The 24,795-nt window shown below is 45.6% G+C and overlaps 1 protein-coding gene across 3 annotated transcripts in view; it reads right to left on the bottom strand.

Annotated features, from left to right (window-relative positions):
* PCDH10 (protocadherin 10) overlaps positions 1 to 22,128 on the bottom strand; it is a 34,219-nt gene extending 12,091 nt beyond the window's left edge. Inside the window, exons 1-4 of one of the 3 annotated variants that reach the window (XM_033059700.2) lie at positions 18,397 to 22,128; positions 16,894 to 16,952; positions 16,240 to 16,346; positions 6,889 to 7,194 (exon numbers count right to left, since the gene is read on the bottom strand). In XM_033059700.2, the coding sequence (XP_032915591.1) occupies positions 6,889 to 7,194; positions 16,240 to 16,346; positions 16,894 to 16,952; positions 18,397 to 20,988 (3,064 nt within the window). In that variant the 5' untranslated portion in view covers positions 20,989 to 22,128. The remainder of the gene's footprint in view (positions 1 to 6,888; positions 7,195 to 16,239; positions 16,347 to 16,893; positions 16,953 to 18,396) is intronic. The other 2 variants (XM_033059701.2, XM_033059702.2) reach the window with 2 other exon arrangements.
* Between the last annotated feature and the right edge of the window lie 2,667 nt (positions 22,129 to 24,795).

The raw sequence follows: 24,795 nt of genomic DNA, 5'->3' as shown, positions 1-24,795 counted from the left end.
AGCATTTCAAATGCAGCAAATATGGGAATGCTCTACTAGACTTTTTAGAAAAGAAAAAGTTTCTCATTAGGTTCCTTGGCATTATTAGATGATGACCTTTCAACTCATCCTCCATTTCTGCTGACAAGTTTTGCACAGGCAAAGTCATTCTCATCAGAAATCAGAGCTGTAGCTTGTCGCAGGGATAAATCCCTGAATTTCAGTGTGGCAGGATATGCAGGATATCCACATAGTTTTGATGTTCCTTTTGACCACAAAACTGTTCTATTCACCAAGAAACAACTCTTTGTGCACATACAACTTGTTTATTCATTTAACCCAGCATTATAATGCTTTCTTCTTACCCCAAGAACTGTAATATGCAATTTATTGGTGCTATTTTCTTTGGTTTTATTTCTGTGCCTTTTTACTTCAAGTGTGTGCGAAAACCACAAATTGAATTTAAAAACTATTAATGAAGGGATCAGACAGCTCACAGATTTATACCTGATTTGTATTAGAAATTATGTAGGCTAATTTTAAAAGCAAAAATGCAGGCAGGCCTCAATTTTAAAAATTAATCAAGTGTCCCACTCAAAAAGCTGTTATTGATGTTTATGTAAATGGAATACCATTATGTCCATCACAGCTGTGATAAAACCACCCAAATAATTTCCAGAAAGGAGATGTAACTAAACAAATAAAAATTGAAAGAAAATTCTTCCTCCATCATATTGACTCTACCAAAGTGCAATTTCTTTCTCTTTTTTTGAAAGTTGTTTCAAGACAGTGAAGACTTCTTGCTTAAAACATCTTTTCAAATATTTATGTTAAACATCAGCAGAAAATGTTGTGTTACAAATCCTGGCATACAGAATTGGGCCTTTATGATTCTAACTAGATCAAAATACACAATAAATATTTACATGCACTTTTTTTTTATTCCTTTGAAAAATAATCAAAGGATTGTGAGGCACTTCTTGTCCTGATATAAATACACAAACATTTTTCTCCTCTAGGTCATTTATTCTAATCTAATTCAGGGATGTGGATAATGACTGTAAGTTATTACAACTGCACTTTGTGTCAGCTCTGTGGTAGATTATTTTAAATAAATTAATGGTCCAATTCTTAAACATTGAACTGTTAAAAGGCTTTTGAAAACTTTTCAATTTCATTTGTAAACAAACTTGACTTGGACAGATCAAGTTGAGCAGGTGACAAATGTTTTGTAGAACGAAACCATCAGATCCCACATGGACAGAAACACAGGGACTTGTGCTGAGACCAAATTGTGTTCAGACCTTCCTGAACTCTCTGCTGCAAAAGGAATCAGTGGCATCCCAGGCAAAGAAGCATGGGCATGGGATGAGCCCAAAGCTATATTTAATTTCTTTGCATGGCACTGATAAGTCTCATCCAAACCCTCTGCAGAACTGTGTGCACCTATCAAAGGGAGTGCTGATGTTTGCAAACCATGCCACACAAATCAAAATGTCCAAAACCAGGGATTCTTTTCCCCTTTCCAATTCACCCTGCTTAGGCACCAGCTCTTGGGGTAAGAGACCAGCTTTTTTATCCTCTGTGTCCTATGTAACAGGATAAAATCCTGATTCATACACAACATATGTGGATGGTGCTGGCAGTACTTTCCATGATAATGACACCATTTCATCAGTGAGGATGAACACGCTTGAGTGTAGGTAGAAAATGTTGCAGAGCTAACTAGGGGGCTACTTTAAAACACAATTATTATTCCAGAATGTCTCCCTGTGTAAACACTGTTATCTCATGCAGGAAATTGTGCCCTTATGTAGTTTATTTTAACCTGCTTTCAAAGTAGATTAAGCATTGCCAAAGTAATTTTTTTGGAGAAAAAAAAAAAAAAGTCTACATAGAAAGTTCAGGTGTTATGGCAATTTTTGACTAGCTTTATATAGTGAAAAAAAATCCTAACCTTTTAATAGGAAGAAAAATTATTCTGTCACTAATGTCAGTATGAAACTTCAGGAAAGCTCTAAAGCATTATAAAATTATTGCTCATCTGGAGTGAACCAAAATTATACTTTTAAAAAATGAAAGCTATTAATTATAGACCAAAATAGATAGATTTAATGGTGCTGTTTCCACTGCTACCATCTCAGGACCTGGTTCAAGGCATTAGAAATAGAGCAGAATCAGACTGATCAGGTATTCATTGTGAAGATTATCTCTGTTATATATCCTGTAGAATCTGGTCCAACAGAGTTTGACTCCTGGATTAGGGGTTTTGGTAACTGTAGTAATATTATTTATAAAAATAATGCTAATATAACTACTACTGAAAGAAAAATTAACCAGAAATTATTAGAATTGAAAGCATAGGAATTCTTTAAAAGTAACATTTTATTTTCCTCACCAGTGTTATTTCACTTATTTGATTTTCTCCAGTCAAGTTCAGAATTTCTTTCATATTTTATGAACATTCAAGTCAGGAAAATTTCTTAACTGTCTGCAGAAATGCAGTGTTCAAACCACGTGGATGAGTAAGTAGTAAGTGTTAGTTACATAGTAAGAAGAATATGTGAGTTAGGGGAGAATACTGGAGTCACTCTGTAGGAGAACTGTTTTCAAAAATCCTGCAATTTACTGATCCCATCCCAACTTTGTAATTTGTACTTGTAGTAATTACATAAAACTTAAATAAATATATTCTACAAAAGATATTATTTAAGTATGTAGAAATCTGTTTACATTGCATTTTGTTCAGAATAATACACAGAATATGTATATTTCTGTGGAAATTGGTGTATAAGTCCAATGGCTTAGACCAGCAAGGTGAAAAACTGATGATGGAACAAAAACTCTGCAGATAGGAGATTTGTATTCTACAAAACAATCTGTAACATAGCTGCTGTTTTCACTTTACCAAGCAATGATGTAAACCTCCAACCACAAAGAACCAAACACCCCACTGCCCACTGTAGTGAGCCTTGTTTCAACCTTGCTGCTCCAGTTCAACAGGTTACAGCAATTTGTGTCAAACTGGTGTCATTTTATCAAATGTTTATGATCTGATCAGCCTGTGCCCCTGCTGCCCTGCAGTTGTCTTGCTGCTCCCTTGCTACTGAGCCCAGCAAACAAAAACACACACTTTTACTTGCTCAGTTCTCATGCAGCCTCCTTCACTTCCCGTCCCTACCACAGCTTGTCTACATTAATTAGCACTGAGCTTTTGATATGACTTTGCACAGAGTTATTTTCAGTATTGTTGCTGCTGTGCCATGTGTTTCTATGCAATGAATAGACTGTCTAGAGGAACACAGTGACATGATCTGTGTAGGGGTTTTGTAGCACTTTTTTTAGTGTATTTTCAATGCAGTTCCTTTCTACAACCTGGTATTTTATTTCCTTCTTGCTGGCTTTGTGCATTGTGGGAAACTTCTCAGGGAATTATTCCACAGCCTGTTTTTTCTCAGGATGAATTCAAATTTCTCATGCTAATAGGCATCACCTTCTTCATTTCTCTTTTCTAAGGCTCTGCACTGAATGCAGTGCAGCAATCCCAGAGCAGACACGCTCCTGTGGCACCATGAAAGCTCCACCTGGAGCTACCAGCTACCTTTGGAGCACTGGCTAAGGGCACAGCTCCAGGGAGTGAATTCCTCAGCCACCCCAGCCTGCTGGCACACCTCTGCAGAGTTCCATTCCAGAGCCAGGCACCTCAGAAGCAGCACAAGAGGTTTGCCCACACTCCACTGCACATCAGGGTATGTGCTACTCCAGACCCAGAGGTCCCAAACCCCTTCATGACCTCTGCAAGCACTGCCCCCTTCTTCTGATCCCTGTTTCTAGACAATCAATAGTTTTTTCAACTCCATGGATTTCCACATAAACGCTTGGGGAATTCTGACTCTGCTGAAATGTTTCATTTATCCTCGTGGCTTTTTCCTCTCAGAGTCTGGTAATGCTTTGCCCTATGACAAAACTTGATTACTTTAGGAGCTTCTTCTACTACACAGAAGCTGTGCTAAAGGGTTTTTTTGACAGTTCAAATACACCCTATTGATTAATTCTCACTCACTCTACCAAAATTCTAATAGATTGACAATCTTTCTGTATTGCTTTCCTGGTCAGATGCCAGCTACCTTATTTCTAAAACCCCTAAATTACAAATGTGTATCCTATGCTGAAGCTTCTCACTGGTCCCTAATTTACAATGGTTTTTAGCACATTTTTAAGTGATAAACACAACCTCTGACATTCTTTGATTACTAGCTCTTGTTAGAAGCTGAAAATTAGAGCAACACATATCCACTGACTCCCTTCTATTTGTTTTAGTCAATTGTTTCAACAACACCCTCTCTTCCATCTCCTACACATTTATTTAAAATGGTTACCTGGGATGGGTGCCCTCCTAGACCTGCCTTTCTCTGTCCCTCCTCGGGTAAATACAAATGCAAAAAAAAAAATTTTAGAATCTCTGCCACCTCCTTGTCCTCACCAACTGCAGTCAAGGGACTCACCAGTTCTCCCTCAGCTTACTACACCTGATATCTTGAAGTTATATTGTCTATATTGTTTGCATGCCTTTGGCTATTTGCTCTAAGGTATCCCTTTTATGTTCACTAATTACTACCCTAAAAGTCACTAGCCAGAATTTCTACTCTTTTCTGCTCATTTGGTTTAGAATCTTTCTTTATTTTTTTTAGGACACCTATTAAATTGTAGTTTTTGCATTCTGCAATACACTTTATATTCTTTGATAGTAATTTTTCATGTGGTCACTTTCATACATGCTTCAACTTTTTGTGGTGGTTTTGCATAATATGAGGGTTCTGTTTCATATATTTTAATAATTTCTTTTAAAAAGTCATTCTGCTGACCAACTGATTTTTACGTCTTCTGTGTTAAGAAGTTGAATTTCATTGCATTTTTAATTCCAATTAACCAGTGAATCAACTAAGGTTCCTTCCTAAATCAACTTCTCTTATATATTTTTCTTGCCATATTCATTTATTACATTATTACTCATTAATAAATTATTTACTAATTTCTACAACGAGTGCTCACTTTCTTTTTGTTGTTCCCATTCTTTTCTATAGAATTATAATCTACAATACCCCAAAAACCCCAACAAACAAACAAACAAACAAAAGAGATAAAATAAACCAGAGGAGCATTACTCTTGCTTTGAATAAATTTAAGCTTTGAGGTTTAAGGAATAAAAGCAAAACTGAATCTGGATTCTCAAGTGTGGATTATGTAATAACACTCATTTATATTGGTTACTTCTGATATTTTACTTCCAATTGTTTGTGCTCTTGTACCAGAAAAGTGCGAAATATAGATCAGTGTCTCTATGTAAAGACATTGTTCAACAAAATTACTTATGTTAGAGTAACAAAATCTAAAATTCCTAAACTATCAATAAAACAAGTATGTCATTGCTATGTGAAATTAAACTCCCAGGCCTAGAACAAATCAGAACAGAACTTCCATTGTGGTGTCACCAGATAACAATCATCACTGCAACATCCTTACTGCACCAGAACCCAGCTGTGGTTAGACCATCCAAAGATGCTACCAAACTTGTTAAGCTAAAGTTAAATTTTTAACTGAGGTGACAGTGATGAAATCAATACTGCTGGATTGTGCCCTAGTGCTGAAGAATGTTTTTGTAGAAATAAATGATGGAGGATAGTTCAGGAAAGACTGAAAGTTGTTAAGCTGCACTGAAATTTCACACTGGTCTTTAGAATGTGGTTGGATGATTGGCACACGACATTTTAGCCCACACAAAATAAGCTGATTGTCTCAGGGCAGGTTTTTAGGAATGGCTTTCACATATCAGAACTGGTAGTCAAATTTAAAGTTGTCAGTGAAGTGAATCTAAAGAGTAAAGTGATAAAAAGACCTCTCCTAAATGAATGAAAATACCAGGACAGCCAATTAAGGAGGGAGAGCTGAGCTGTCTGTGCTGAGAATGTTCTGTAACAAAGATCTTCACATATCAGGACTGCCAGCACACCAACCCTCAGAACAACTAAACGCTTTAGGAAAATAAAGAAATTAATGCCATTCAGAGAGACTCTTTGCTCTTTTACCCTCAATCTGCTGTCCTAAAAGACCTCTCTTGCTTTAAAAGGGGTCGATATTGCAGTTTAAATGTCTTTGGCTTATTTGGATGATATAAACATCATAAATTCTTGAAGTCAAGGAAATTACAGTCTCTAATAAAACACAGAACACCAAACAGAATGAAAAGACATATTGGATCGAAGTGCTATTCAAGGGTTCTATAGCTGGCTCAGACTCCAAAAGGAATTATGAAGATCTTTTTGAGATCTATCACACTCTTTCCTGCCACATAACCATAGTCACAAGGTGACTAAAGAGAGAGGCAAGATTTTGGAATGAGACAGAAGGCACAGAGGAGCACTGACAAGAGTCAAAGGTGATCACACTGAAGGCTCTTCTTCCTTCCAAACTATGTAAACAGATACTTCAAAATAATACGCATACTGTTTATCCACAAGATACTTCTCAATTATAAAAAGAAGCTCCTAGGACTGTTCTCTCAATTTAGCTCTAATCTTGAAAACATTAGCCTGGCAACGTCAATGTTTAAACCATCTACCCAAGAAAATTTTGAAAACAATCCAGCATCAGAAAACAAAACTGAGCAACTCCCCCACTAATATTAGCTGACACTTTTATGGTTGACAATGACATCACACTAAAACCAATCAATATTTCTTTTTCTTTTTAAAAAAAAAGCACTGAACAATGCTGAATCCAAGACAAGCCTTTTTACCCCCCTTGCTCCTGAACTTGTGCCTGCATCATTGCTAGCATGAAAAGCAGAAGGAGCCCGTTTTTGTTCCCACAGAGGGAGCGCTGGCGCGCAGCTGTCTGAGCGGTACTTACTCAAATATGGTGGTTTGTAAGGCGCTCGTGTATTAGACAGCAGTCCATCGAACTCCTTCCTCTCCAGACTGTTGTGCAGGGCCTTCTCCTTGCCGAAGGTGGAGAAGGACCTTTCTGCCCCGGGCTGGGCTTCTGGTGTTTCAAACACCTCAGTGTCTGGAACGGAGTCCATGCCGGGTACGTGCAGATTGCTGCGGTAATCCGCAGCTTGGCGTCCATCGGACGGGACAAAGGAAGGCATCCAGCACCGATCCGAGTGGCCCAGGGCTTTACATTCCTCTGTGCAGTTGGAGAAGAGATCCATGCCTGCAAGCATGAAAGAAAAAGAAACTACAGATATAAGTTTCAGCATCGTGGACGGTTGCTGGCAGATAAGAAAGATTACGCCAAGGAAAGAGAAGTGGAAAGAGAAACGCCGTAAGAACTTCTTCCACTAGTTTCACCTCCTCAACAGCAACACCAAAAAAAATCTAGCTGTCCAGTCTCCAGAAGTCAAAGACACCCTGTACCAAGCATAGCTAAAACCAGAATGTCACACACACACACAAAGACACCACAAGAAGAAGAGTATTGGTGGTTCTGTCTCACAAATTCACTTGCAGCTCTAAAGCTCACTATATAGAACCCATTCATACAAAGGTTCAATTCTGCTCACAGGTTGAAAACACCTGCTTAGGAATAATGAAGGAATTGCTTCTACTTAAATGTGTCTCTGCCTAAAGAAATTAAAAGCCTGGATTTAGAAATCACAGACTTCATCTATGAAATGAAACATTAATGAGTCCTATAAAGGAACTATCTGCATACATCACTATAGAGATGGAGCCTATTGATATTAAAAGCAGATGTTCCAAAGTAGGAATTGAGCTTTCAAGTGATCAGGAGAGCTTATTCAATCGTTACATCACTCTCTCAGGGACAGTTTTCATTGCTGCTGCAGCAGTCCTTGCTATCATCAAGCCCTCCAAGAAGTGGGACAGAACCCTACAATAAAATACTGCAATTAGCAGCACAAAGGCAGATGTAGTCCAGTGCGATGTGACTATCAAAAAAATTGTTAATGCTTCCCCCATATAAGCAAACAATTATCCATGCCAACACAAAACTGTTTGCTTACAAATCCTTTAATGCTATTAAGATCTCAAATGACAAGCTATGCTGCTTTTGACTACTTTCAGATCAGCCTTCCAAAGGAATATTTCCTGGCTATGAGTCACTAAATCGTTGGATTATGCTTGTTTTGAGAGGAATGGTGTATGAAATCACAGGGACAGAGTGAAAATAAATACCAGCATCTCCAAGTTGGTTTGTCCTGCTTTTGGGTGAGATAGAGTTCATTTTCTTCCTAGTAACTGGTACAGTGCTGTGTTTTGGATTTAATATGAGAATAATGTTGGTAACACATTAATGTTTTGGTAGCTGCTGAGTAGTGCTTACACTAAATCAGGGACATTTCAGCATCCCATGCTCTTGAATCTATAGGGAGCTGAGGCACTTATGAGCAATTTAGGAGGGAGCATGGCCAGGACAGGCGATGTGAGCTGGCCAAAGGGCTGTTCCACACCAGAGAGCATCATGTAGGTTGGGAGAGCTGGCAGGGAGGGGCCAGTCACTGCTCAGGGCTGGGCTGAGCATCAGCCAGTGGCTGGGGAGCAAGTGCAGTGTGCATCACTTCTCTGTCTTCAATTCCATTCCTCTTCCTTTCTCTGTTCCCTTATTCTTATGTTTATTTCAATTATTAAACTATTCTTATCTCAGCCCACAAGTTTTACTGTTTTTGATTCTCCTTCCCATCCCACAGGGTCTAGGAGAGTGAGCAAACCACTGTGTGGTGCTTGGCTGCTGTTTGGGTTAAACCAATACAATCTTCAACATCACACAGAAAAGCAGAACATTGAAAAAAAAACCAACCCTCCTTTCCTTGTACTTATAAAGAGAACTGAGCATCTTAGGCGTGTGTCAAAACTGAACTAAATCTGTAATAAACATTGCATTTACAAGCATTTCATTAGAATTACAAAAAAAGTGGCACTACTTGTAACAGAAATAGGAAAATTTTTTGAACAGCAGTAATATAGGGCAAGAGGATGCAGTTTCAAACTGTGCCAGGGGAGGTTTAGGTTGGACATTAGGAGGAATTTCCTCACAGAAAGGGTGATGGAGCATTGAAACAGGGATGTGGTGGAGTCACTGTCCCTTGGAGGGGTTGTTTGAACTTTAAGGATGCCATGCCCTCGTTGATAAGGTGGTGTAAGGGCACAGGTTGTACTCAGTGATTTCAAAGGTATTTTCCAACCTAGTTCTGTGATTCTGTAATAAGATTCATGTAATGTAGCTCATTTAACAGCCAGCATTGTAAAGAACTGGATTAGCTTGATCATCAGTGTGAGGATTAGTATTAAGAATTCTACCACAGTTTTGAACTACAGTTTGAATTATATTAATAATCTTTATGTAATATCTTACACTACAAAAAACCCCCATCTCTTCAGGAAGGAACAGTGTTTATGAGCTATCAACAAGTTCTTGAGCAGGAAAGGCAATCATTTAGACAGAAAAAAAAATCATGAGGAAATGAGAAATAAAAGCTTTTTATCTCAGATTAATCTCACTTTATAATGACTTTTTAATTTTAAATTAAGCAATATACAATGCCAGGTCCAGTTTCGATTAGAAGCTTGCCTTGATAATTGGCATGCAGAAGCCTGAAAATAAATTTCTGATCAGTGAACTGTTGAAGAATGCAAATGTGAACTGCAGACACGCTTAAGGAATCACATGAAGATCATCAGGCAAGGAGAAAAATAGTGCAAATAAAAATTCTGTAGTGGTAGTAGCTATCAAAGACTGAAAAAACAATTTAGATGCAGGCTTCCCAGAAAGAAATTAGTATCCAACAATGTCTATCAAATCATGAGTGTGTGTGTATCTTGTGTATCAAAATGTCTGAAGAAAAATATTTTTTGCCTTTACAAAGATTTAGGGGACAATAAACACAAAATGGTTATTTCAATTTGCAGACTTCTTGGCAAAGTTACATGTAAAAAAACCAGCCCTACATTTAATAAGAAAATTACTACAGTTCCATTTTGCTGATAATGTATCAGTGGCCATATTCACCCAACCTTTCCTGAAAGAGAGCAGGAGAAAGAAAAACTTAAGGGTAAATATTAAATTGCATTCTTCAGTCTATGGAGAGGGAAAGATTGGAAAAAATATTGTTTTAAGTCTATGCATTCAAGTATATACCCTTTTCTTCCCTTCATGGATCTTTATTTCACCTGGAAAATTACCCTCCATTTTACTATTTTGTTCTCACATCAGCTGCTAAACTGCAAAATGTCTCTACCCAAATATTTTTTTTTGTTCCCTTTTGAATACTGCTTGTCTACTGCAGTGCACTGAATAGTATTATATAACAGCTTATTATAAAAGGGATGTTATAGCCACTATAAATCAGGATTTTGAATAAACAAAGTAATGAATGTAGGGGATATAAAATGTGAGCTTGTATTGCAAAACTTCTTCCCTTTTTGAGAGGAGAACTTGCAAAAAGAAAAAAATATATATACATTAGAATTTAAATATACACTGCTGGAACATATAGCTAAATGTAAATGTTTGTTTAGAATGGGAACAAAATGTTCAGAGAGGCAAGGGTTAGGAATTGTTCCAGCTTGAATCAGTCACAACAGTGCCTAAGAGTTTAACAGGTGCAGAACCAAGCCCTTGGGTTTAGTATTTTGACTGAAAAGAAATTCAAATTAGCAGCTTATTTTCCAAACCCCTGGGCAGCCATGCAATTTACACTGCTGTGGTATGAATGCTGGCTATTCTTCCCCCACCTTTTTCCTGGGGGTCATAGTACAGAATTTTCTGGTTCTAATTGAAAAAACATTTAACACAGGGTTGAGGAAGGGTGAGGGCAATTTGCTGTTTTCCAAGAAGGAAGGACATAGCATGGTAACACTCAGCACAGAGCTCCTTCATAACCCAAGAATCATATTCTTGATTTACAACAAAAGGTTCAGCAGTTTAACACTTCCATCTCATCTCCCTCATAAATCTGGTTATATATATATATATTATATATATATATGATCCTTCTGAACTAAACTATCCATCATAATTACAAGTCCACATTAAAGAAAAATGCTTTGTATTTTCCCCTTAGTTATGCTGTCAGACCTTGCATACAGATAAGCTGAGATTTTAAAGGTGACTCTGAATTACAAATTCCAAATGCCCTTTGTGGATGCAAGCAGTGCAGTGCATTGAAGTTCTGACAGTGATAAGCACTGCACTATTCCAAATGCATACACATAACAACCCATGGCAAAGGCCACCAGCTCACTCCTATTTGCTCAAGTCTTATTTACCAGAGGGGCCAGTGGGCAATATGAGCTCTCCCACAACCTTGACTCTGCAGATTTTCAATGAAAATAAACCCCTGTTCCTCCCTCAAAAGCTGCCAAAAACTAGGAAAGTTATTTATTATGTTTGATATCTGAATTACCTGGACTCAGGTGCTTTGAATCACATATTTGGCAGCACTGCATTTTGGAAACATGTTCCTCATTTGCTTCCTTTTCATATTTCAAAAAGAGAAAATCAAAAGTTCTCTGTGAGTTTTAATTGGTTAGAAAGACTGTTTTGTCAAGGCAAAAAATTATGCCTAAACCCATTTTTAAATAACGTGTCCTTTCTCAAATTAATGAAGGGAGAACCATACACCAAGAGCAACAAGTGAACACTTTCACATGTGTTAAAAGATGCAACAAAAAAAAAAATTAAAAATAACAAGTTAAATGCTGATAAGGTATTTTTTGCAATGCCATTATTGGGAAGGGGTTTTCCTAATCAGATGCAATTTTTTTTCAGAACCTTGCCTTTTACTTGGAAATAAATGCCATTTCTGTTTTTCCTGTTAGATGTAGGGAACCAGATCTCCTTTTCAGAGCTCCCTTCCCAGAACAACTACCCATAATATATCCATTTGGTTAGATTATCAATGAGCAAGTTGCTCATTTCCCCATGATTCATGTTTTGTAATAAGGATAATGGTGTTAACCTACTTTGTAGTTATCTACTGAAGAATTGGACTTTATGAAACAGAGTTATTACCACTCTTTCTTGCTAAATAATTGGTGTGCTGCCCTGGATAAAATTGACTTCATCTGCATCAGAACATGGATAAAGACTCAAATATCTTCAATATTCAGCTCTTCCCAATCTCAGCTTCAAAGGCCTATCTGGACCACTGAGATGTGAACAGTTTTAAGCATGCAGGCCAAGGAATAAGAGAAAAAATTCAACAGAAAAAATAGAAATATTACTAAACTTCAGTCAGAGCACTTTTCTAAGTCATTTTCATGTTCACTCTCACTTTATCTGAGATAGACTTTGTGCCCAAGTGATCTTCAAAACAGGATTTAGCTGTCAGTCTGCATAGGCTCAGAGGATATACTGGTTTTCTCTGTCCATTTATCACTAAAATTCTTCTCCTGACTTCTCTTATTCTTCTCCTTATGGACACTGAAATATTGCAGCTCTTCTGCCATAATGAACCCTCTTGGTGTTCAGCTAATTTATACTGAAATGGTGTGAGCCAGTGCTTCACCCTGTGCCTTTGCATTAGACCCTTCCCAGCTCCCTTCATAAAATCCACCAGGAGAAGCCTGATTTCAGGTTTCAGCCAGTCACCAGTGTGAACTGTCCAAAAGCAGACCAAAAAAGCTGATGCATTTTACAGCAGATACACAGCAGTGCATCCACTTGGCTTCTCATCCTGGGCACTCCTCCCTGAAGTGCCTCTGAGACATTGTGCCAATTCCATGGAAAAAAAAAAAAAAAAAAAAAAAGGGTAATACTGTGAAGGACTCTGCTTGGGAAAGCCAAGTAGCTTGTGAGCAGCCATATGAAATAAGTTGATGGCACGAGTCCAAATCTGACAGGACAGGTGTCTAATCATACAATTTAAATGTACTCACATGCAGAGTATTAATTGGCACCCAAGCTGGCAGTTTCACAAGGGAGGCCAAGAATTTAATCAACCATGGGAAATAAACCAACCTCATGCCTGGGAATTACTCCTACAGAACACAACCGAAACACAGTGTGTTGGTAAGAGGTAGAAGTGTTGTGTGAGCTGTGTTTGTTCCATAACAAGTAGCAGCTTTGCTCTCAACAGTTGTCAAAGAAGAGCACAGGTCATTAGAACCTGGGGTTTGAGAAATCCCTCCTCTGTTTGCCAAAAAACTCCTGCACTTCTTCACCTTTGTAAAGTCATTTTTTTTCAAAAAGCTTGGATTACTAACCCAGTCAATGAAGTAACTATTCAAGCCACAAAAAACTCAGATCTTGAGCATCTCCCTCCTTGCCATTCCCTGCCACAAGCAGATGACAGTACTTTAGTACTTTGTCAGTGTTAAGGAAGGTGAGAATGTGGATAATTATGAGGCATTCATGTGGTACTTTAATGGGAAAAATATGAAACTTTTACAGTCATTTCAGCACATTTAACACATGATTAAATTGCTTTTAAGAAAATGTATTTTGTGAAAAGGTGAAAAATGATCTAATTTCAAAACCCAAGAAAATATTTTATAATGGGAACAGAACAGCATAATTCAGAATTTTCATTAAGTAATTGTGCAAGACAAAGCTGTGGCAGATTTTCATCCTACAGTTAATAAGTGACCATGACACCAAGTTTGGATAGCAATGGACCACTACAGAACAACTTCTTGTGTGCCACAGGACTGTTCACTAGTGACAGGAGTCCTGTGCTGAACAATAAAAAGATGTTTTGCCAGCAGAACACGCTGCTGACTAAAACTGGTGAGGGATGAGTTTTGTCTGCCAGTGTGAATTACCTACTAAATAATTTTAGATGCTTTTGAAAGCAAATATGATGCTTCACAGTATCAAGTAACATCTTGGGGGAAAAAACAGCCCAAGCTGCTGCCATGTCATTAATCAGTGTGTTTTCCTTCAGTAATTTAGAAATAATTGATTATAGAGCATCAGAATGACCAAAGCAATTGAGAAGGCATTTCCTCTAGCCATTCAAGATCAAACAAGATTTATGCTCCTTTTTTTATCCCCCATAAAATTCATCACCAAAAGCTAATAGCAAGAGTGAAGGTTTTATGTCAAAATATCTTGTCATCACTGAGGCAAAAGGGCACATTCTGTGCATCAAGACAGCATGATTCAGCCCAAAACTCACAGGGAAAGTATATTATATGTGTGTAGAAGATTTAAGCAGTTTATGCAGAGATTTGTATTGAAATATTTATTTGGGACTAGCATAAAAAAAAGGGTCCATGCAAATTATTCTCAAATCTCAGCACCAATATATGAAATTGGTGTATTCTGAGTTTTCAGTTCAAACTACTAATTGTGAGTAGACCAAGCCTAATTGTGAGCTTTTATTCCTTATTATGTGAACACCACTGAAGATACAGAAGTTCACAAATGATATCATATTCTGAAATTATTTGAAATCATTTAAAAGTAGAGGATAGTTTTTCTCCACTATTTGATAAAATGGAAATGAAGAATTTGCCCCACTAAGGATCAATGCCAAATATGACAAGTATTCATAGTCTACTTTTAAAATGGAGGGAAAGAATAAAGAACAGAGGCACAACAATAACAGCACAGAATGCATCTAAAAGAAAATAGCTTTCAGTTGATGTGCAACTATATGATTATATTCCCACCATCAGTCAAATCCAGCCCCTTCTGCAGATGTTTATTCTTTTCTCTCCTGTTTGGTTATTATGGTTCATTATGTTGAGGGACTAAGCTGATTGAAATGTTCATGGAGATGACTGCTGCAGTAAAATGCGTAAAAGAAGGGAAAAAAAAAAACAGGAATGCAGGGAGGGCAGGAGGAGAGAGAGCTTTTTATAACTCAGTAGCCCTGATTGCTGCATCAGAAACAGTGCAAAAGAAAGGGTGGGGGGTGGCTAAATACATGGCTTTTTGGAACAATAATAAATCATACGCCATATATAGGCCAAAAATGAAAGAGGCTCTGTGTTCAGATGTAAACTTCTGGCAAGACCTGGTTTGTTGTCAGGTTCCCAGACACAAAATAGACACTCTGTTCACTTAGCATGAAGCCCTGCAAGAAGCAGGGAGCTCCAGAGACTCTTGGCTCTTCTCAAGTCTCATTAGGTCTGCATATTAATGACTTGCAGCAATAGAAAGAGGCCCTGTGGCAGCCTCCTCTTCCCCTGGTGCCTGGGTTTCCCATCGTTAAGGGCACAGTGGCTGCAGCAGCAGGAAAAGAGGGGACATGAGCAGAACAGGAGGGTGAGGCAGCACTGCTGTGACAGCACTGGGTCCCCTGCCCTGGGTTCCCCCAAGGCGGGGGTCGGGGCAAAAAACAAAGAGGAGAGCTGACAGTGTTCTGTGTGACACTGCTGTAGCAAATCTTTATACGTGACAGAGCACAAAGGAAACAAGGGCAAAGACAGCACTGTGTGGCACAAAGATGCACCAGACCTGTGGAGGCTGTGGTGGGGAAGAAAGCACAGCATTTGTGGCTAAAATGCAGGGAGAGGGTGAGCGTGAATTCTAATGCACAGGCTCTGAACAAATGTTCCTTTCAGAAGGGAACTGACAGTATGAGAACTAAGACAGCAAGCCCTACATATGGGCATAACACTGCAATGTGTGTATTTCCTCAGTGATTCATACTCTCTTAAAGCCTTTCTTTCCTCTGTCAAGAAAATGTATTTAATAATACCTTATTAACATGGAGACTACTTGCACTATATGGTGCCTCCATTCCAATTAATTAACAGACAATCCTCCAAAAATTCGAGAGTATTACACATTCAGAGCACCCAATGTGTCTCCACTGATCCCTGGTAAAAAAAAAAAGCCTCACAGTCTGGCTGTCATTCAATCATTGGGCTCATTCTTTCCCTTGGGAACTCCTCCTTCACTTCTCATTGCTGTGCCAGCTGAAGTGCCTACTAAACAGAACTGCTTAACGCTTTGAAATCCTCTAAATCTGCCATAGGAGAAAACACACTATAAAATGTACCAATAACTTTGTTTCAATGTGCAGGAAGTTTTGCTACAGTGAATGATGCACACCAATTCCCACCCCAACCAAATTAGTAAAATAAACTCTGCCCATGACCAAAACAGGTTCAAAATTGCCTCATTGTCCAGGCAACTGTGGCAGCAAGGTGATGTAAACCCATCCTCCCATACAATAAATATGCTCAGCTTATTTATGCCTCTCCTGTATTATATCCCTCTAAGTGACTGTTCCTTCTAATCTCCCTACTTAAAGATCCAATATTCCCATTCTCTTATCAGACTTACCAGAGGATTGACCTCGATTAGTGGCATCATGATCACTGTCTCCTTGCTCACTGTCTCCATGACCACTGTCCTTAGAGCTTACTATGTCTGCTTCCTGGAATGCAGAACTGGACACACAAACATCTTTACATTAGAATAAACATGAAAGAGGAGCTCATAAGACATTCTTCCGCCATCACATGGCCAAACACGGCGCTGCATTCCCCCCCTCCCGCTCCTGCCTGCTGCACGGCTTCCACAGAGGTGCCCTGCCCACCATAATCAAAACCAGGAATTTTCAGACCTGGCTGGAAGGGACAGCAAGGGTTATTACTCCTCCCGGGTTTCGTGTAGTCTGTACAAGTAATTTGGTAGCATTTACTTAAGCTGGTTAGCTGAACTTTAACTCAGTGAGACAATGTTTTCTGGGAGACCCTACAGAAGCACATTCTTAAGTATTTGAAGCACGTATCAGACGAATACAAACCGAGATTTTGTTCTTTTTTTCAGCCAGTTTTGAAACCGGTTTAGAAAAGCCATAATGCAAACTTATTTAGTGTATCTACATATATTCGACTTCTTTACTGCCCTGTTACATCTGCAACAAACACATTTCTGCACCCATTCAGACTTGCTAAAGCATGCATGGGGAAAACAAGGCTGAGGAGCTCCTACCTGTTAACTCGTCGGGGTCTGTCAACTAGATAACTGAGCTCAGCACGCTGATGTTTTGTCTAGGAGAAAAGAATAATGGGAGATATTTTAACTCTTGATATTTCTGTAACCAGCAGCAGAAAATAAACGAGGGAGCAGCTCACCACATTCACTATAAATGGTAATGCTTAGCTGCAAGTAGGCCTGCAAAATCTGTTTCTAGAATGTAAGGGGGGGAAAAAACAGCTCTTAGTCACACAGATGGGAAGGCACGAGGGATTTTTTCTGGAGTTTTTTGAGACAAGAGTCTGACGTTTTCTCACAGTGCACACTGTTGAGCATCACAAGGACTCCCACAAAAAATTAGCATAACTATTTCTAGAGTTGTGGACTGCTTAGATGGCACTGGTATTGCACCATAAGGGAAAAAAAAAAAAAAAAACTACATTGAAATACCCTCAAGTCATCAAAAAGGCAGCAGAAACCAAGAGTTTTATAGACACTTTGAGTACTACAAGTCAGTATTAGAAATTTCACTGCAAAACTTAATGCCTTAGAACACAACACTCAAACCACCCTTGCCAGACTGGCCAGCATTCAGGTTTCAGTATGCTGAGAGAGAATGTGCTGTTTTCACTAGTGCACAGGCAGAGAGGTGCTGACAGTACATATGAGCTAGCCCAGCACAAAATGATTAATGGGGGAGTAACATGGCATGCTGTATGCTTTGATAAAAATTCTCTACACACCAGGTAACACAACATAGGCAAGATTGCAGGGGACAGTAAGTCTCAGCACATAATTTTAGAGAAACTCTTTCTTGCTGCTTTTCTTTGCAAACTTCGGGGTTATAAAGAGCTGTGCAGACAGAGTAAAGTCAATTAATAACCCCTAATTCACAAATTAATTAAAGCTCCTCCTAACTACAGCGATTGTCACCGTCCCAAAGGGGGTTTCCCCCTAAGCCTTACTTGCACATGCAAAGATTTCAGCAAGGAAGAAGACACGGGTTTAGAGCGTTGCTTAGAGCATCCTGTGATTACAGCCCACGTCACTTGAGCCTTGTCAGGCGGAGGGATTCTGCACGGAGCTGTAACCCCCCATCTCTCAGCCCACTGGCGATTCACTCACAGCCACCGCTCCCTCGGGGGGATCTCTGCGCCCCGATGCTGCCCAGTCGGGCCAGATTCCTTCAGAGGCACCGGGGGGCTCGGGGGGACACGCTTGGCTGCAACAGCTGCTAAACCCGAGCGGGAGGGAGGCAGCGGTGTGTGCGTGTGTGTGTGTGCGTGTCTACCCCGCAATCGCCTGTGGCTAAAGCCTCCCAAACAGGAGAGGGCAAAGAGGGGTCAGCGGGCGGAATAAAGAGGAAAGAAGCAGGATTGGGAATGCAGAACGCCTTTCCCGACGGGAGAGGAGGAGCGGGAGCCGTGGGAAGGATGCTTGGGGATGACTTGGGGATGCAGTCTGCGGGGGCTGGGGACGTGTGGGATGCCGGGGGATGCCGGGGGTGCCGGTCCTTACCTCGCTGGACAAAATGCTGCCATTGGAGATGATGTCGGGCTGCTGGTCGGCGTAGCCGGTGACGATGGCCCCGCAGGGGTTGTGCTCGGCGTCGGTGCTGCGAGAGGGGCTACAGGGCTTGAGGAACATCAGGTCGGTCTTGGCGGACTCGGGGGTGAGGCAGACTTGGTAGCAGTAGTTCTGGTTGTGGTGGTGGGAGCCGAAGCTGCCCGACTCCTCCACCGGCACCTGCGCCGGGTTGCTCGGCACGTTGGAGCTCTGCACCAGCATGATGTCCGACTTGCTGAGCTTCTTCTTGCGGGCCCGCGCCTGCCGGCTGCAGCAGGGGCAGCAGCAGCAGCAGCCCAGGCAGCAGTCGCTGGCCAGGCAGGTGTAGATATTGAGCTTCTTCTCCTTCTGGCAGCGCACCGCCAGGACGATCATGGCCAGCAGGAAGATGAAGGAGACGGAGCCCAGGGCGATGATGAGGATGAGGGTGAGGTCAAGCGAGTTATCCCCCCCGGAGCGGCTGGGGCGATGCTCGCCGGAGCCGCCGCCGCCGCCCCCCGTGCCCGCGGGCGGGCCACCGCCGCCGCCGGAGCGCTCGCCCGCGCCGTCCACCAGCACCACCTGCACGGCGGCGGTGGAGGAGAGCGGCGGCTGCCCGTGGTCGCGCACCTCGATCACCAGCTCGTAGGGGCGCTGCGGGTCGCGCTTGGCCGGCACCCTGCGCGCCGTCCGCAGCTCCCCGGAGCGCCAGTCCATGCGGAACAGCCCGGCCTCGTTGCCCCGCGCGATGCTGTAGGTGAGGCGGGCGTTCTCCCCCTCGTCGGCGTCCACCGCGGCCACCCGGCTCACCAGGTATCCCGGCTCGGCGCCGCGGGGCAGCGCCTCCCGAGCCGGGGTGCCGTTCCGGCCGGGCAGGGGGCTGACGATGGCGGGCGCGTTGTCGTTCTGGTCCACCACGATGATGTGCACGGTGGCGTTGCCGGCCAGCGGCTGCGGCTCCTCGCCCGCGTCGCGGGCCTCCACCTGGAAGCTGAACTCTTTGAGCTGCTCGTAGTCGAAGGAGCGGAGGGCGTAGAGGAAGCCGTTCTCGGAGTTGATGGAGACGTAGGTGAAGACGGACATGCCCTGGATCTGGCTCTCCAGGATGGAGTAGGCGAGGCGGGCGTTGGCGCCCTGGTCGCGGTCGGTGGCGCTCACGGCGTAGATGTAGGCGCCGGGCACGTTGTTCTCGCTCACGTACACCTGGTACACGGGCTGGCTGAAGCGCGGCGCGTTGTCGTTCACGTCGCTCACCCGCACCTGGATGGACTTGCTGGTGCTGAGCGGCGGCTCGCCGTGGTCCCGGGCCACCACGGTGAGCGTGTAGGCGTCGCCGCCCGGCTGCTCGCGGTCCAGCGGCCCCTCGGTGACGATGGTGTAGTAGTTCTTGAAGGAGCTCTTGAGGCGGAAGGGCGCGTCGCCCTGCAGCAGCTCGCACTGCACCTGCCCGTTCTCCTCCGAGTCGCGGTCCGAGACGCTGAACAGGGCCACCACGGTGCCCGGCGCCGCCGCCTCGCTCACCGCCTCCTTGACGGTGGAGAAGCTGATCTCGGGCGCGTTGTCGTTGGCGTCCAGCACCCGCACCAGCACCTTGCAGTGGGCGGGCACGGCGTTGGGCCCCAGGTCCTTGGCTTGGACGTACACCTGGTACACGCTGCTCTCCTCGTAGTCCAGCTCGCCGCTCACCTCCAGGCGCCCGGTGCGCGGCGCGATGCCGAAGAGCTCCCGGGCGCGGGCCGAGATGTGGCTGCTGAAGGAGTAGATGATCTCGCCGTTCTGCCCCTCGTCGGGGTCCGTGGCGTTGAGCTGCAGCACCAGCGTGCCCGGCGGCGAGTTCTCCGGCAGCGACACGGTGTAGACGGGCTGCTCGAAGGCGGGGACGTTGTCGTTGGAGTCCAGCACCCTGACGGTGAGCAGGGCGGTGCCGGTGCGCTGCTGGGGCTGCCCGCCGTCCACCGCCGTCAGCACGTAGCGGTGCACCGCCTGCTGCTCCCGGTCCAGCGGCTGGTCCAGCACCAGCTCGGCGAAGCGGTTCCCGTCCCCCTGCGTCTGCACGTCCAGCGAGAAGTAGCTGTTGGGGGTGATCTCGTAGGTGCGCAGCGAGTTGGTGCCCACGTCGGGGTCGAAGGCGCTCTCCAGCGGGAAGCGGGTGCCCGGCGTGGCGCTCTCCGAGATCTCCACCGTCAGGTCGGGCTCCGGGAAGGAGGGAGGGTTGTCGTTGATGTCCAGCACCTCGATCTCCACCCGGAACAGCTCCAGGGGGTTCTCCAGGAAGACCTCCAGGTGCAGCAGGCAGGAGGGGCTCTGCTTGCAGATCTGCTCCCGGTCGATCTTGTCGTTCACGTAGAGTACCCCGGTTTCTAGGTTAAGCTCCAGGTAAGGGCTGCGGGAGTTGGGCGCCGTCTGGAAGCGCCGAGCCGAAAGTTTTGTAATGTCCAAGCCCAGGTCCTCGGCGATATTCCCCACGAACGTGCCATGCTCCTGCTCTTCCTGCACCGTGTAATGGAGCTGGCAAAAAGCCCCCTCCACCATCCAGAGCAAGGCAAAGAGGAATAGCACAACCATCTCCAGACGGGGAAAGAGATTCCCCCCTCCCCGACACCACCGCTGCCTCCTCTTCCAAAAGCCACCGCCACCTCCTCCTCCGAAAATACACACTACAGTGTGTGTATGTGTGTGTGCGTGTGCGCGCGTCTGTGTGTGCCTGTGTGCGCGCGCGCGCGTGTCCGCGCCTGCAAGCGTGTGGAGAGAGCGAGAAAGAGAGAGGGGTCGGGGGAGGGAGCGGGGGAGAGGCTGGTTTGGGGGGCTGGGGGGGGGTGCTAGATACTATTTCTTCTGATTCATGTTAGGATTTTTTTTCTCCCCCATCTCCCTCCTTTTTGTTACGGGTATTATGGTTTCACACGCTGACCAAACGAAGAAGACAGGCGTCCCCACTTCATCTGTGATCTTCGAAATATACGGCCAACTAAAATAGCTATTTAGCCGGCTGTAGCTAGAGACACACAGTAGCCCTCTATTTATTCCGAGAGTCTTGGCACTGCACCGCGGCAGCAGCAGTGGCGGCGGAGACAGCAGCAGCAGCAAATCCCAAGGAGGAAATTTTTGTATTTCAAGATTGTCCTCGGTTTGTCTTCCTGGTGGGAGTTGGAGGGTAGATGCTGCTGGAACAGCCGGTGGACATGCCCTCTTTGGATGCAAGGAAAAGGCAGAAAACCGCGAAATTAAAAAAAAAAAAAAAATCACCCGCAAAAAGATTTCATATTAAAAAAAAGAAGAAAAAAAAAAAAAGGCAGAGAGATGCTTGGCTACCCAAAACTTTCATTCCCTGATGTCTCTAGGATTTCCTTTTTTAATATATATATAAGGATTTTAGATTTTTCTCTCTTCTGTTAAAGGTCTTTCCTTCTCTTCTCTTATTGCTATGAGTACGTTCATCATCATCACTCTGCTTTTACGGCGGTGCCGATCGAGGTGGGGATTTTTTATTTTTTTTTTTTCCTCTCTTGCTGCTTTCGCGTCTAGCCCCTGTGTCTGTGTGCTGCTGCTGCTGCTGCTGCTGCTGCTGGGCTCCCGTCCCGGCTCCGCTCCCGGCTCTCCGATCTCCGGCAGCAGTTTCTGAGCGCGCAGCGCTCGGCTGCGCTGTTTTTGCGCAGCGCCCGGCTCCTGCCAACCAATCAGCGCCCAGCGCCGCCCCCGGAGGCGGCGTCCCATTGGCTGCGTCGCGCGTCGGGGGCGCTACGTCACAGCCGAGCCGAGCCGCGAGCGCGGGCCGGGCGGGCGCGGCGCGCAGAGCGCTGCGCTCCCGGGGATCCCTGCCCGCTCCCTCAATCCCTGCTCGCTCCCTGCCTCATTCCCCTCCTCGCTCCCTGCATCGCTCCCCTCGCGGGGCGATGCTTCCCCCGCCCGCCCGCCCGCCGCCGCCGGATCGGGAGATCGCCGCTCATCCCTGGCGCGCACACGCGCGCACCCGGGTGAACGTCAACAAGCCCCGCTCCTTGGAGAGGGAGTTTCCACCCAGCCAACTTTCCTTCGCTGGAAAGGTTTTGGAGAAAAGCGCGTAAACAAAGGGAAACTCGGGGTGATGGCTGTTGTTCCTTTTCCCCCTTGCCCGCCCCTCGGTGTGTTCCACAGTGGAGAGAGCGCAACTTTCCGTCATTCATCCGTGCGGTGTTTGCGGCCAATTTAAAGTACCACGAGCCTGCGACAGTGTTTTCCTATTTCCCTTTTGGAATTTCCACTAGTGTAACAGGAGACTGTCAGGCACGGTGGAAGAGGGAGAATGGGAGAACTCTGTCATTGGGTACTCGGGGTGGTGGGGCCGATATCCCCGGAGTGGGGGTCTCAGGGAGAGCCGGAGGAATCCAAGGGAAACGCTCCGGTACCGGCTGTCAGTACTGGCTGACAGATCCACGTCCATAAGGCTACCAAATGAGTAAAATAATAAAATACTTTTAATTCTTGTGGGGGGGATCGCACCCCCGAAAGTTACTGTTTTTGACGAGCAGCACAAAGCAGCTGCTCTAACCCCATCTCTAATCCATCAGTCAGCAGCGGTGCCGTCCACACATCTCAATGAGCTACAAGTGCGTTTTTCCTGCGGAAACGCAGGAATCCACACCAGGATGGCGAGGCCCGAGAAGCTGTGGATGCCCCATCCTTGGAAGTACCCAAGGCCAGGCTGGACGGGGCTTGCAGAGCCCGGTCTAGCGGAAGATGTCCCTGCCCACGGCAGGAGGGGCTGGAGCCAGCTGCCCTCGGAGGTCCCTTTCCATCACGGCCATCCCGCGCGGTCCAAACTCGGTCCCCCCGCGGTCCAAACCCGGTCCCCCCGCTGTCCAAACCCGGTCCCCGCTCTATCCAAACCCGGTTCCCCCGCGGTCCCGGCGCCCCCGCCCCGCCCCTCCCCCGGCCCGGCCGCTGTTGCGGGCGGCGAGCGCCCCCCAGCGCCCACAGCGCCGCACTGCGCCCGCCAGCGCCGCCGCCTCCGCCCGCGGGGCGCGCACGGCTCCGTCCGCACCGGCACCGGCACCGGGCCCGCACCGCACCGCACCGGCACCGCACCGGTACAGCACCGTGCCCCAGCACTGCCTCGCCCCGGGAGGCGCGCACAGGGAAGCGGCAGCCGGAGCGGCAGGCAGGGAGATGCTCCCTCTCCCCCAAACTGCATCCCGTTCTCTCCCCATCAAGGTGCCTCCCTACCCACCCCCGCGCTCTGTGGCAGCAGTCGGCGGGGCGATTCCGGAAAAACTGAAAAATTTCGTCAGAATCCCCCCTGCCCGTTGGATGCGGACGGGAACCTCGCTGCCTTCCCTTTCCATGCAGAAGCGCCGCCGCTCACCTGCCCGTGCGCTGCCGCCAGCTCCGGGCGCGGACAGCGGAGATCGCGCCTCTCCTGCCGGGGGGAACGGTGGATGCCCATAGGGAGCGGTGGATGCCCATAGGGAAGCGGTGGATGCCTGGCACTGAACGCGACCCGGGACAGCCCGGCTCTAGCCCGGCTCTGTCCCCGCCGCCGGAGCCCCCGGAGCGGCCGCCTCTCCTGCCTTCGAGGAACGCGGGCGCAGCGGGCGAAACCCGGGAGACTGAGCCCGCCCGTGTCCGTGTCCGTGTCCGTGCCCGCCTCTGCGGGCCGGAGAAGCCCTGGAGGATGGGGTGGGATGGGGGCGACACCCACGCGAGGCTCCTGCAGAGATGCCCGGTGATCCGGGGGGCAGCAGCCCCGCGGGAATTTACACACATTTATATCCACACACGTGTATAGGAGGGGGGAGCCGCCTCCCGCCGGGGATCCGGGCTGCCCCCGCGATCCCGAGCGCAGCCGGGTCTCTCCATTTTGGGTCTCCGGGAAGCGGCGGGGATCGGCGGCCGCCCTCCCGCTAATGCCGAGTGACAAATCGCACTTAGGCGATACATGAACGAGAAAATGATTTATGGATTTTCGCGACGGTGTGAGCCGATGGAGGCGACATGAATTATCCATCCTAATGTGCAATATATCATTTTCTAATAACACTGGGCTGGCCCCAGCGCTGTGCCTGCTCCCTTCGATAGCAGGTATCGATTCGGCACGGTCTGAGCGCCGGCTTTGCGCCGGACACGTACCTCCTGCAGCACCAGCTGAGATCTGTGTGTTTACCTCTTCCTAAAGCCCAGGGCTATGGGCAGACCCCTGACACCGTGGCCTTTAGTTTTGCCATCTGTCATCATTTAATTTGGCAATTCCTTTGCCCAATGAAGACTGATCTTTCGTATCACTGCTTTTCACTCTGTGCTGTGATTTGGAGATGGAAAGAGAGGATGCCAGGTTTGTAAATCCTCCGTGCTGATGGGGATGACACCTGGGTGAGTCAAACCTTCCCCCCCTGCCAA

The sequence above is a fragment of the Catharus ustulatus genome, chromosome 5 (genome assembly GCF_009819885.2).
Source record: "Catharus ustulatus isolate bCatUst1 chromosome 5, bCatUst1.pri.v2, whole genome shotgun sequence".
Taxonomy (NCBI): Eukaryota; Metazoa; Chordata; class Aves; order Passeriformes; family Turdidae; genus Catharus; species Catharus ustulatus.
This window is presented reverse-complemented; position numbering and strand designations above follow the sequence as displayed.